Source organism: Parambassis ranga, chromosome 1 (assembly GCF_900634625.1).
Source record: "Parambassis ranga chromosome 1, fParRan2.1, whole genome shotgun sequence".
NCBI lineage: Eukaryota > Metazoa > Chordata > Actinopteri > Ambassidae > Parambassis > Parambassis ranga.
This window is the reverse complement of record NC_041022.1, coordinates 18,580,209-18,593,805: the sequence shown is the minus strand read 5'-3', so window position 1 is coordinate 18,593,805 and position 13,597 is coordinate 18,580,209. Positions and strand designations below refer to the sequence as shown.

Below are 13,597 nucleotides of genomic sequence, written 5' to 3'. Positions count from 1 at the left end.
ATAAGGAGCAGATGGTGGTGGAGATGGAGACAACCTGACGTCACTCACAGCATCATTAATCTCTCTCTCACACACACACGTGCTAGCACACACACACACACACACACACACACACCACAATGTAAATGTTAAGAGCATGCTGAACATGTAATGCAGGAAACATGATTTCTTGCAAACCAGAAGGTGGAAAAATGGCTCTGTGGTAATCTGACACTTACATTTTCTGTCAGACATTTCTGTCAGTCTGTGGTTCTGGTATCATCAATCTGGTCAGACTCATAGAGATAAAAGGGCTTTAAACATGCAAATGTCAAAATGTCTCCTTCAGCTTTGTGTAGCTACAGTATCCTGCTTCTCTGTCTGTATGTATGTAATGACAAATAATTAAGGAAATAACACACACACACACACACACACACACACTCTTGTTGCAGTCCTTTTCTGTCTTCTCACATTTAAAAAGCAAATGCACAGAAAAACAATGCATCGGAAATTTTAAGTTTAAATACTTTAAACTGACCCAAGCAGCTGCTTGAAAAAAAATATTTAACAGAGAGACAGGGATTCCTCTTGTGTCTGAAATACAATATAAGAATTGTGTTTATTGGCACATTTTCTGTGCATTGTGTCGCTCATTCCCTTCGCTGCAAAACAGGAAGTGAGGAGCTGCTCCAACAGCCAATCAGATAGTAGGAGACTCGCGTCACCCGGATGTAATACTTCGCGTCAAAAATTGCCGCGGACTCTCAGATGCAAAGGCAAGCTAGAAGCTGAGATACTCGCTGGAAACTGCGCTTTCCGGTATTTCTCGTTAGATAAAGTACCTGCAGTGTGTCTGGTCGTATCGTCCACCCGGAGGAATCGAAATGGACGAATATGACGAACTATTCGAGATACAGGACGACTTCGAAGACCAGTATGCCGACGAGCTGGATGCTTTGGCTCAGATGGAGGCGGGTGAGTTAAGACTAACCTTTAGATTGACTCTCTGTAAACACTTCACTGCGCGTTACTGTGCTAAAAATTAAAGAATAAGAGTTGGCTTCAGTTTTATTGAGCTCCATTTTTCATGCAGCGCTAGTTCTACAGTTATTAGCGAGGTTGTTCTAGCCTCTTGGATATATGCTGTTATGAGTCTGGGTGAATGTTGTGTTGAGTTCTACAAAATGAATCTGAGATGACAGTATATGACAAGTGTCTACTTATCTTAAGAGCTTGATAAAGTAAGAAACTGAAACTGTGCCTTATTCATAATAAGAGAAGTAAATTTGGAAGAACTACCATGCTTGTGCTCTTTTCTTTGGATGCAGCTGAGCCATTACAGGGTGAAACTAAGCCAGCAAGTACAATACCACTGTACCATCTATATAAAAGATGTGTGTGTATGCTTGAACATCTTAGAGAAATCTTCCAAACCACTGATACGTCACAATGGAGCGACAGGTGACGACATCTCAGACATTGAGCACCTGCTGGATGATCAGCCGATGAGTGAGTTCACCTCAGGGAGGGTTTATGTGTGTTCTTGTGTTTGTTAGATTGCTGTTGTAACTTTGTACAGCCTGTTTCTTTCAGCTCCAAAGGCAAAGCGGCAAAAGCAGGATACTGGTGTGGCCAAGCGACTTTTTGACGGATCACAAATTCAACAAAGCAAAGTCTTGTCCCAGAATGATGACATCACACCACCATCCTCTCCAGAGCAGTATGAGCCCAGACAGGCTGTCAGGTAGGAGAGATATGTGGTGAATATCCAGAATACTGACAGAAAAGGGAGGGAGAAAGAAGTTTGGAATTGCAGTGTGAGTTGACAGGAAGATGGGTCTTTATAGGATAATCTAATGATGTTGTATCCAGTGAATTATTTTAAATGAAGAAATTGTATTTGTCAGCGCATTCATTGATAAACAGGCTGCAATATCTCAGTAAGTTAGAAAAGGGAAGGTATTGTGATGCAAACAAAACACAACATGTAAAAACACTTTTATATTTTACACATACTAAAACATTTAACCTTTGGTTTCACTGCCACAAAAAAATTATATAACTATTGATTTTATTGATCAACATGGACATGTTTGTGTTTCTGTAGGTATGCTTCTGCTAGGTCTGCTTCTGCTTTGCTTGATATTAGTGGCTTTGCAGCAATCCCAGAGACACCTAGGCGACCTCACACTACTGCGCTAGCTTCCCTGCATGTGCTGAAACGACCCCCTTTAGAGGGAGACTACATCAGTGTGACAGACTCAGCAGGATGTCGTGTCTACCTAAGACAGAAAGAAGACACAGGAACAAAGGTTAAAGCTCTATTATTCATGTAATGTTGGGCAGAAAATTGCCCTGAAAACCCTCTTTTACTGCAATTTTCTTGTGGCCACTACTGTATTTTTGGCCAAAGTGTTTCACTTTGTGTCACCAGAGAGTTGACTCCAGAATAGTACCAAATGCCCAGGGTGGCCTGGGGCTGCTGGCAGTACCAATAGGAGTGCTGAGAGAACAGGAGGCAGAGAGGGTGAGTAACTCCTCATCTGGACATGTTACTTATCAGGTTTGGCTCTAGTCCTCTCAGGTTAACGCTCTTTGGAGAGACACACATACACACACATTTGGGGAAAAAAAAAAAAAAACATGTTCGATGTGAGAACATGACAGAAGCCTGTAATCAGACTCATATTTGTTATTTATGGACCCATAAGATATCAGGCATCCTATATTATAAGTAATATCTTCTAATTACTCAACATAAAAAAATAACCGTGAGCCAGTTAAGTTGTTTTATTTTTAAATATTTTCTCTTTATTCAAAATGCTGCAGCATCACCAGCAGGTTGTAGAGGAATCACAGCGTCTTACAGAGCTGCTGACCCGGTAAGTCATCTGTTTCTCTCTCAGACACACATGTCAAAATTAAAATGAGGCACATTCTACAGAGTTTTAACTAAACATTTTGGATTTGTGTCATATTTCAGCAGTGTGAATGATGTGTTGGTTGATGCTGAAAACACAGAAGAAGAGGAACATGAGGATCCCGAAGACACGGAGGGTAGAAGGTCTCGACTGTGGGTGGACAGATTTTCTCCACACCACTACACGGAGCTTCTCAGTGACGATGTAAGTGATGTATAGTTTCATTATGACACCAGTACTTTGTGCTTTCTGTATAAATGAATAACTTGATGAATACCTGTTCCTTTACAGTTTACCAACCGCTGTCTGCTCAAGTGGTTGAAGCTTTGGGACACTGTAGTGTTTGGGCGAGAGAGGAGGTCCCGCCCTGCTAGGACTGAGAGACAGGCCCCCAATCAGAACTCATTCAAACCCAATCAAGGAAATCAGAATCAAAATCGCTTTAAGAGCAAAGTCGAGGTGACTGAGGAGCTGCTGGAGGCCGAACTGGACCAGTATAAACGGCCCAAATTCAAGGTTGGACAGCTACAGTGCCCTGTCTGTTTCAAATGAATGACCTTATTTGTTATATAAATTATAACAATATTGATTTATATTCTTTCTATAGGTGGCGTTGCTGTCTGGTCCTCCAGGTTTAGGAAAGACCACATTGGCTCATGTCATAGCAAAGCATGCTGGGTACAATGTGGTGGAAATCAATGCCAGGTTAGACAAACAAAATCAAAATTAAAATTGATGTTAGTTTAATCTTCTGTTATAACCTTATTGGTGCTATTGATGTTCCTGCAGTGATGATCGTAGTGCAGAAGTTTTCCAGAAACGCATTGACACAGCAACACAGATGAAGTCAGTGTTAGGAGCCAATGAGAGGCCCAACTGCCTCATTATTGATGAGATTGATGGAGCACCCGCGGTACGTTCTGCTCGTGGTTTTTAGAGTCTGGCTAAATAAGTGTAATGCACTGAGTGTTTTGACCTCCTGTGTGGTGCTCTGCAGGCTGCCATCAACATACTCTTAGCAGTTCTAAACAGGAAAGATGGACATGGTGGGGAGGCCGGTCCTGAGGGGACCAAAAAGAAAAAGAAGAAGGAGCCCATCCTTCTTCGACCTATAATCTGCATCTGCAATGACCTGTAAGAGACACAGCGATGGGTAACAGAAGCATCATGGTGGCAGTGTAATAATACAGTCCTTGAATATTTCTCGTTTGTCTTTAGTTATGTGCCTGCTCTCAGACCTCTCAGGCAGCAGGCATTCCTCCTGACTTTCCCTCAAACACAGCCTTCCCGCCTTACACAGAGACTGGCTGAGGTCAGTACACACAGACACATACTCATTCAAGAAGAAGTGCACAGGCATTGATAATCATGTCTAAACGTTTTGTTTTCAGATCTCTCTCCAGCAGGGCCTGAAAGTGGACACAGGCACTCTGATGTCACTTTGTGAGAAGACGGACAATGATATCCGATCCTGCATCAACACACTACAGGTCTGTAAAGTGGGGGCTTTCAGGTATATAACATGAGTAGTATCCATTATAATTGTTTTCTTGGCTGTGCAGTTTCTCCATGGCCGTGGACACAAGCAGTTGGATACCAAGACAATTCAGTCTGTCTCTGTGGGGCAGAAGGATCAGCACAAAGGCCTGTTCCATCTGTGGCAGGAGATCTTCCAGTTACCACGAATCAAACGGTATCGGGCCGGGGTTACTTGATACTGTTCATCAGGTCTGCACTAACTGGATGTTGAATAAGCACAGTAATTTGTGTTTTCAGGAAGCGTATTGGTGAAGGATTTGAGGAGCTGGTGGGTTCAGGAAGTGGAGCTCAGCGGTTCCAGCACATTCTACATCTGGCCTCATCTAGTGGAGAGTATGAAAAGGTTTCACAGGTGATCTAAACTAAAAAAACTGTAACAAGTGTATGAAAAAACAATAAAGTTGCTGTACATTGTTAATTTATGTGTTTCTTTCTCAGGGTCTGTATGATAATTATCTGTCCATGCGTGTGAGGGATCCCAACCTACAGAGTGTGTGTGAGGCTCTGGACTGGCTGTCGTTCTCAGACAGGTTGAACCAAGTGATCATGCACGGACAGAACTTCACTCTGATGAAATACCTGCCCTTCCTGGCCATCACATTTCACTTCCTGTTTGCTCACACTCACGTGCCGCGCATCAGCTATCCCCACAGCCACCATGAGGTACTAATCTTCTACATATACAGGTGTTGGGAAACATGTAGTTATTTAATGACGCAAAGAAAAAACACAGTTCCGACATCATCACTGAGTCATGTCCTCCCCAGGCCACCTCTCGTCTCGTCAGTAGCAGGAATGCATTGTCCACAATGTTGGTGGACATCCCAGCAAGCATCAGAACAAGGATCAGCCAGCTCAGCTTAACACTTGATATTCTCACACTGCTCCTTGACATCATCTGCCCCAAACTACGGCCTGTGAGTAAATAAACCTGTGCACTAGCTATAGTGGTTTCACCTGTTCATCTCCATTAAACAAACAAAAGAAAATTTAATAGTGTAATAGTGAAAGTTTGTTTCATTAATTGGGGGATGTAATGATCCTGTTCCAGGTAAATCCACAGCTGTTCAGCAGCAGAGAAAAGGAGCAGATGCGTGAGCTGATCAACACGATGCTGGCCTACAACCTTTCATACAGGCAGGACCGCACACCTGAGGGGCAGTACACCTATGTACTGGAGCCGTAAGTACACACACACAAACACCCCAGTACGTCACAGACATGCTAGTATGTTACTTCTTTTGGCCGCAGTCTTCGATCCTCACACCAGAACCTCCTTACGGTCCATAAAACTCGTCTTAAAACCCAGGGAGACCACTCCTTTCAGGCAGTGGCCCCCAGACTTCAGAACGCTCTGCCCCTCTCTCTGTGTGTGACCGATTGTTTTAAAGAGAAGCCCAAGACACTTTTAGTTGACTCTGTTTTGTTGTGTTTTTTTAACTATTGTTCGATAATTGTTTTAAATGTTTTTTTTTGTTTTAATTCACTTTGTAAAGCACCTTGTGATTTTATCAGTGAAAGGTGCTGTATAAACAGTTACCTGCTTACTTACACACTCACTCTACTGTCCAGTGGCCACATGCGGAGCAGATGTGTGTTTGTGGAGTGTTGAAGGTCACTGCTCTTGTCCACTCTGTGGTTTCTCTGCTTGAAGGCTTAGAGAATAATCCTCTAAACACCTGGTGAGAGTGTGTGATGGTTGTGGTCTTTGAGCAGGGTAGCAAACAGTGAAAGCTGTCTGTGGTGTACAGGTCGATGGATAGGTTAAGCTGGAGTGACCGAGGAGTGTTTGAATAAAAGAGAGGACTACACTTTAATTTGGAGGAGAGCTTTTTTTTATGGCTGGCCTTCATTATTGTGACTACTGGCTGCGGACACAATACACTGACATCGTTAGAGTGGCATAACAAGCTTGTTACGGTAATCATGCCGGCCCAGGTCGTGGAGCGGCCAGACAGCCAGGGGGGCTCCTTCCTGCAGGCTCGCTGTGACAAAGTGTTGGTCACCAACGACTGGTGTCTGCCTCTAGTGTTAGCCCTGCTGCTGCTTCTCCTCATCTACACCTTCCTGTACCTGCCCTCACAGGCACACCACAACACCACTCTCTGATGGATAAACACGCAGGACAACAGTTTTGGATGTTAACTAAAAAGCAGATGCACCCCGTTCCAGAGTATATGATTGGACTGTGCCTATTTTGAACTATTGTTGATTGGACAAAGAAAAAGAGAAGAATTCATTCATCATCTGTCTTAAAACTGTTGTTCGTAATTTACTTCTGTCTGCTTTGTTGAAATATCCTCAGTGTTCTGTGGATGATGGATATGTGAATGCAGTCACTACAGTTGAAAATGGTACTGTGCTTGTTCTAAAATAGAGATTTCAATCAATCTAAACAGTTTATACTTTTCAATATTAGCTGCATAATTCTATGTTGTATATTTTTGTGATATCTTCTTGTGATAAAGGTGAATGCACTATGCTACTTTTTTCATTTTATTTATATTGACAGTGAGAGCTCTGATGTGTGTGTTGGATTGAGGTAGAGATCAGCAGTAAGAGGATTAAGGTTTTAGAGAATGACCGACTCAGGGTTTTATTCTGGAAAACATAAACTATGACACCCAGAGTGGAAGCTTTTTGTTATTTTGTTTCACATTATGAGTGTGTTTGTGTGTAAGTAACTACCGTCATGTGTTTTGTTGAGCTGTTTTTGTCTGTGTGTGTTTCCAGGCGTGTTGAGGACGTGGTGAAATTTGCAGGCCTGCCTCCCCGCCGCCAGCTGACGTATCAGGCGAAGCAAACCATCAGCAGAGAGATGGAGCAAGAGAAGATGAGGAGGGCCGAGCAGCTGATGCTGCAGAGGAACCCTGCTGTTGTGAGATATCACAATGTGTTTAAGCCAACAGATTGTGGGGTTGTATACAGTGCAGCCTGCAAACAATAAGGTCACTGGGTGTGTTAATAATCTAATGTATTTATAATCTGCTGTGTGATGCAGAAAGCGGAAGAAAAAAAGAGTTCTGGCCCTAAACCAACCAGGAACCATCAGCAGAGGCTGGAGAACATTGTCAAGCAGACAACAGTGGAGACAAGGGTGAGACACGAAAACACACACACAAAAGCTAACTTTGCTCTGTGATAGTCAATAGGCCACATTAAAACAACTCTTTAGTGACAGTGTTGTTTGTGTTCCCAGTTCATCAGTCCATCATGAAGACAGATTGTGATCTACATTATTTGAACAAGACACCTTTTCTCTTTTTCCCCTCTGGTGTATATGTTATTTAATGCCTGCAGGGGGAGCCAGAGAGGAGCTGCCAATTTGCACTGAACAAAAGACCCTTTTCTTTATAATAGTTCAGTAGTGAAGTGATTTAACCTCTAGAGGGCAGAATGAGGATAATGAGAAGCCACTGGGTGATGGTCCCTAATGGTGAAAGTAGAAAATTAGGCTAATGAGAGGTGGAGTGAATGTTCGTTGATATTGACCTTGTTAATGAGGACAGTGTTTCATAAAGTTCCTGTTTAACTTGTCATTCTTCACTCTTTGTTTGTGTCCTATAGCCAGAGGTGGACTTCTTCGGTCGAGCTGTTGCTCCCAAACCTCAGACACCCCAGCCGAGCTCAGAAACAGGTACTGTAGAGACTGTGTGGTTTCATTTTTCTGAACCTCTGGAGAACACAGGCTGTCTAGGTAAATGACGCCTCAAGGCACATCAGGTCCAAACACACACAGGAGGTGATAACTGATGCATGTTATGTAATGCTTCTAAATTGGTGCTCTCGTGGCAGGCAGCAGGAAGTAGATCTGGACTGCCAGCAGCAGTGCCACCTCATTTTCATACACACCACCTCTCTTTCTATTTGTACTGCAGCAAATATCATGAACAGTCTTCATATTTTATCCAGTAAAAAGAATAACACTGCCCACAGTACTTGTCTTTCTAAGTTTTTACTATTCCTGTAGTCAGTAAAGAGGCAAAATCCACTCCTCAGGGTAGTCATTGTGCTTAGCCTGTCACCAGCTTTGTGCTACAGGAACCAAACATCACTGCTGGGTTAAAAGGCATTACACCTCCACCCTACAAGTGGACCTATTAAAATCAATAACCTTTCTGAAAACGGTGCGTACAAGAATTCACCATCCTGTAATACAGAGCTGTGGCTGTTTGTAGGTCAAAGCAGGATGTCAGGCTTCAACGAACTAAAATAGGCACAAATCCTGTGTCCTGCTTCTGTTGTTAATTATCTAGTTCTTTGTTTGAGTGCATGATCACTTTCTAACATTATTTGAGACATTCAGTTCTGACCCATCCATGCTCTGGTGGTTAAAGCCGCTATGTTAGAACTGAACTTGACTTTTCAGCTGAGTTTACATCATTGGGGCCCAGAATTAGATTTATAATTTAAGGGGATTACTGGAAGTTGCTTTCATGTGTTTGTAGTTGTCAAAAGCTTTGTGTAGAATTTGACGCTAAAAACAAGCTAAACGAGTCTTTTTCAACTTAAACCATATTATCTTCACTTTGAACATAATCCATAGCTGTGCCCTTTAAATAACAATGCTGGTATTTTCTCATCTGTTTGGGTAGAAATGCCAGTGGATGAAGACATGTTCACAACGTATCTCCTGTTTTTGCAAGGTTGTCAGGAACGTTAAATAAAATTACCATTAAAGGTTCCCAAAAGTCCATTCCAAGGCCAGCCCTGTTTGAACAGCACAATTTTTTTATATTTTCAAATATTAACATGTATTAAAAGGTGCAAATCCTCCCATTGGAGAAGCAGTGTGTTTATAGGCCAGGTAGCTGGTTTCTCCTGAGATTTGAGTGATCACATAAGGCGGTCCATCATGCCAGGCTTCAAGCTGCACCCTTGTGGACCAACCACTGTGATTCAGACCAATCACTGTCATGTAAGAAAATACGTACCAGCAGCTAGGGATGTGTTACAGGCTTGATGGTGGTTTGTGCTGACAACAGAAGCAGCCTGAATCTAGCCTGTGATTTATCCAATAACCCAGCAAGTGACTGATCTCTGCGAGGTTACCAGTTTATTGTTCTTAAATTACAGATGAATCATTGGTTAACTATATTAATCAGCAACCATTTGAATAATTATTCAGGCTTTAAAACTCTGTAGTATGTTTGGTTTGTTAGGTCTGACAACATTTTTCTTCTCTACTTCCCTGTAGGTGAGAAGTGTGCAGTTCAGGCTATGGGAACAGCAGTGGGAAACAGTGACGTGTGGTTCCGCTTCAATGAGGGCATGTCCAACGCTGTCAGACGGAATGTGTATATCAGAGAACTACTGTAGCACACAGTCGTAGGTTTATGTCTTTATTTTTTAGCTGCTTTTGTTTTTCTTGTGTTGTATGAAAACATCCAACAATCAATCCACAACTCTCCTTGTTCATTCAAAACAGTCTTTATTTGGATTGACAGTGTTAAGAGCCAATAAAAACGTGTTGTTGAACGTTGCTCAGCAGTCCGATCAAAACAAACCTATAGAAAGCTACTCAGTGCTGTACACACACACACACACACACACACACACATAAAGTAACAGCATTCAAGAGTCTTCAAATAAATAAACATAAAAAATGTGTGTGTGCAAGAGAAAGAGTGCGAGTTAGTGCAGCATGGCTATGTAGGAGTGTATTATTCTTGTATGACTGATTGTATGCATCCGTGATTGTGTGTGTGTGCATGCGTGTGTGATCATTAAAGGATCACACACTTGCCCTTCTCCACCCAGGGGTTGGCTCTCATCAGCTCAGGGTTCAGAAATGGATCATCACAAACACAGCCCTCAATCCACTTCACCAGCCTGCAACAAAACACACACGCACTATTAGCACCACTGTGAGTCTTGAAGGGAACGTGTGTGTGTGTATATAGTAAACACTCACTCGGTAACAGTGATGGAGGATTTCTCTCTGTTGATTGCCAACTGATATTGAAGGCTCTCCACTTCTCTCCTCATCTGTGGGACATCTAACTCCTCCATGATGCCTTTGCTGTTCACACACACACACAAAACAGACTGAAAAAACACAGCTGGAGTGGGTTGGATGGTCACAGCTTCAGATACACTGAGGTCACTTCCACGCCAAATACTTCGATTCTGCCATTCGATTCTACCATTCGATTCTGCAGACATGGTTCAGTTTAGGAAACACACAGCTCTAATCTACACGTTGGGATTTTCAGGATGAAGTGTGTCAATATTTAGAGTCTTTAAGCAGCAGGTAAAAACCAGTTAGAGTCGGAGAGTTCATTTTTGTCTCGTTATCTTCCTCTCTTGTTAACCCTTGCCTCTCCTGGAGTGGTTCATAATTTATCTTCTTATTAACGATGGGGTGAACACTAGTGTAGTAGGTGAACTTTCCCTTTAAGCAGGAAATGGCAAAAGTCTGGAATACAACATTTTAACAATCATTAATATTATTTCGTCTTTTTAATGTAAAACAAATGTATGTGGTGGTGGTACTGTAGGTTGCCTTATTCTGCAAAGCAAACCTGATAAATAATAGAGGGTTACAATGGCAGTGACTACAAAATAAAACTTAGACAGAGTTTAAGGATTTTTTTTTCTAACTTGAGGTTATCCAGCTTAGTGTCTGCTTTGTCTCTTATCATTGTAAACTCTGCCCCACCCTGCTATATTACAGCAGGACGAGAGAGTTGAAACCAGCCGTGGACCACTTCAGTCCCTCTCTATCTGCTGTCTCCTTCCTCCTCCTCCTCCTCCTCATCTCCCATCTCGTCATCATTTTAATGGGTCTAAGTAGGTCGGCCGCCCGGTGCCTGCTTCCTCCTCCAGCATCCATCCCGCGGCCAGATGCTCCACGTAAAGGCCCTCATCATGAAATATAATATCCTCCAAACGTGTTGAAGTGCCGTCCCTCTCCATCACTGCTAGCTGAGATGATTCTCCCATTTTCTCATATTTACAGTCTCGTGTGACATAAACGTTGCTTTGCGTGAGAATACATCGAGTAAAGGTGCCATTGTTTACCTTAAACAACATCAGCACAGACGCGGATGTGTCGTGATGATGAACGGATGGAAAGACAGAAAACCTCTCAACAAAATGACACTCTTACCGTCAGGCCTACCGGAGAGGACCGCTGGTCGATTTGATGCGCAGCCGGCGGATAGAGGGTGTACTCTGGGCTTTCACGGCGGCAGTGACCGCTGAGAGTGGCGACTGTGTGGCGTACTACCCGGCAGAAGAGTCCGGCTTCAGTGAGAGTGGGGGAGGAGGAGGCTGCGTGTGTCCGCGGCGCAGAGGCACTCCCCTACGCTCCTCTCTGCCGCTGACTGGATGCGGGATGCGCAGGGCGGAGGGAAAGCAGCCTCACCTCCGGGATTTGACAGGCAAACGAGGGCTGGAGCCGCAGGCGCACCTGTATGGAAATCCGGACACGCAGAGACCGAGCAGAACCAGGAAATAACGCAAATGAGGACGCGCTCCAAAGGGAAAACAGCAGGAAGTTAATTTTCCATTCAGATGAGCGGAGGCGGGTTCTGTCCTCCGAGACTGAGCATCACACTCTGTCTCCTCTACTGGATCCGATTTCTTTAGAGTACTGATAATCTGGGCTTTCCTCAGTCCCCCTTTTTTTGGGAATAACCCCTAGAAGCCTCCAACTCTTCTTTTAGGGCCACAATCTGATTAAAACGTGACACTATAGCAGCCATCGTTAAGATTTTTATGCTGATGAGTACAAGACTCATTAAATTAAGATTAAATCCAACCCTTAATATAAAATATTCCAGGTTAAGCCTGAAAATCACTTCATGCTCACCATTTCATTTTTTTTTGGCCAAACACACCATTAAATCATTCAGCGAGTACAAATTCATTTTAATGATCATCAGGTCACATGTTCACCAGCCAATACAAATGACGTCACATACCACACAGACCATTGATCACAACGTTTATTCAGCGACAATATAAAATGTCACTTCATTCAAATCCAGCCTGCCCCCATCGTCATGCAGGCATCCGGCTCAGCTCGTCACTCATGTCCCACCTGAAAGACAGAAACGGGTGAATATGCCAGTCTAAGAGGGGTTGGAGGATGTGTACAGCAGAGGAGTGAACACTCACCTTTAATGTGAGCAGCATCATCAGTCCTCTTACATCTGGTCAAAGCCATCCTCTTCCAGCTCAGTCTCATCTATAAACAGTTTGGATTGAGTTTAGTCAAGTGGAAACTTGAAGTTTAGCCTTCCTGAATGTTAATAAGCAGCCTCAGATCAAAGTTAGAATCAGGAGCTGGAGTTCAGCTCTCATAGTAGGTGTCAGAAAAGTTTGTTTTATTTTGTCCTCACTGGCTGATGCAGATTATGGTGCAAAGTAACATATGACTCACCTGCTGTCCCACACGGACTTCACCGTCAGGACCGTCACACTGCCCATTAAACGGACCCAGCAGCACATGGTCCAGCCTTCAGTCTGCTAAACCCATCATTCACTTGTCTGTGCATGCGCGTCCAACTCTGATGGCTGTGAAGATCAGACAGACACATGGTCAGAGTTATTATGTTTTATAATTAAATACAAGAGTTCTTTTCTGAAGTGTAACCACGTGGTCGATGCAGACTTTGTGTAACTGGTTCTCTCCAAATACTGAGAATTCCTGACTTTAGATTTAAATGCAAATTTTAAGTTAAAATCTTTGAATTGGTTATTTAGCGGGAGCTACTCCAGCAGTGTTTGCAGGCTGGTAGCTGTGCCACGTGTTGTCTCAGCACGCTGTCCTCCTCCTGTGGACGTTATACTCACTTATTTCACTCCTGTGCGGTCAGACGTCTTTGATCCACCGGGCGACAGAAAACGGGCGAGTTTCGTCTTTTTATTTGCTGCCATGTTGTTTTGTATGAAGAAGACACAAGTTATCGATCTTCTGCTTCTACAGGACATCCAAGAAAGAGGACTTCCTGCTGCAGAGCCAGTCTTTATATACACACGGCTTCCTCCGTGGTCCCGCCCCTTCCTGGGCTAGCTATTAGCCACGGGGCTACCTCTTTTAGTGTAGCATCTGGGACTGAGCTGTTTAGCAATTCAACACCCGCTGTCAATGTTTTTGTATTTCCCGGTGTGCAGGACATTTCTTCTTGGAAAAACAGGCTGTTTAA

General features: G+C 43.3%; 2 protein-coding genes, 1 long non-coding RNA gene and 1 other non-coding gene across 4 annotated transcripts; 1 reads left to right on the top strand and 3 right to left on the bottom strand.

Moving 5' to 3' along the window:
• The first annotated feature begins 725 nt into the window (after positions 1–725).
• Positions 726–9,792, top strand: chtf18 (CTF18, chromosome transmission fidelity factor 18 homolog (S. cerevisiae)). The gene is made up of 22 exons (XM_028399113.1): positions 726–957; positions 1,402–1,491; positions 1,576–1,726; positions 2,090–2,294; positions 2,417–2,509; positions 2,812–2,864; positions 2,966–3,107; positions 3,195–3,419; positions 3,511–3,608; positions 3,693–3,816; positions 3,901–4,037; positions 4,122–4,215; positions 4,295–4,393; positions 4,466–4,596; positions 4,680–4,794; positions 4,881–5,105; positions 5,210–5,359; positions 5,494–5,624; positions 7,176–7,320; positions 7,444–7,539; positions 8,010–8,079; positions 9,640–9,792. Exons 1-22 carry the CDS (start codon positions 867–869, stop codon positions 9,759–9,761), a joined length of 2,787 nt encoding a protein of 928 aa, XP_028254914.1. The 5' UTR covers positions 726–866; the 3' UTR covers positions 9,762–9,792.
• A 64-nt stretch (positions 9,793–9,856) lies between these two features.
• LOC114437178 (guanine nucleotide-binding protein G(I)/G(S)/G(O) subunit gamma-13-like) lies at positions 9,857–11,883 on the bottom strand. Its single transcript, XM_028407689.1, has 3 exons — positions 11,554–11,883; positions 10,357–10,464; positions 9,857–10,274 (listed from the first exon to the last, which is right to left on the bottom strand). Exons 2-3 carry the CDS (start codon positions 10,452–10,454, stop codon positions 10,169–10,171), a joined length of 204 nt encoding a protein of 67 aa, XP_028263490.1. The 5' UTR covers positions 10,455–10,464; positions 11,554–11,883; the 3' UTR covers positions 9,857–10,168.
• Positions 11,884–12,296: 413 nt separating this feature from the next.
• LOC114440930 (uncharacterized) lies at positions 12,297–13,383 on the bottom strand. The gene is made up of 4 exons (XR_003671226.1): positions 13,245–13,383; positions 12,832–12,965; positions 12,567–12,636; positions 12,297–12,489 (listed from the first exon to the last, which is right to left on the bottom strand). It is a non-coding gene; the product is annotated as an uncharacterized LOC114440930 (long non-coding RNA).
• On the bottom strand, positions 12,706–12,795 carry LOC114444149 (small nucleolar RNA SNORD60). The gene has a single exon (XR_003671520.1). It is a non-coding gene; the product is annotated as a small nucleolar RNA SNORD60 (small nucleolar RNA).
• Positions 13,384–13,597: the final 214 nt, after the last annotated feature.

Coding starts and splice junctions, on each gene's coding strand:
- chtf18 (XM_028399113.1), top strand. CDS start 867: ATGGACGAATATGACGAACTATTCGAGATACAGGACGACTTCGAAGAC. Junction 1,492..1,575: donor GCTGGATGATCAGCCGATGA/GTGAGTTCACCT, acceptor TGTTTCTTTCAG/CTCCAAAGGCAAAGCGGCAA. Junction 4,394..4,465: donor CCTGCATCAACACACTACAG/GTCTGTAAAGTG, acceptor TTGGCTGTGCAG/TTTCTCCATGGCCGTGGACA.
- LOC114437178 (XM_028407689.1), bottom strand. CDS start 10,454: ATGGAGGAGTTAGATGTCCCACAGATGAGGAGAGAAGTGGAGAGCCTT. Junction 10,275..10,356: donor TCCTCCATCACTGTTACCGA/GTGAGTGTTTAC, acceptor GTTTTGTTGCAG/GCTGGTGAAGTGGATTGAGG.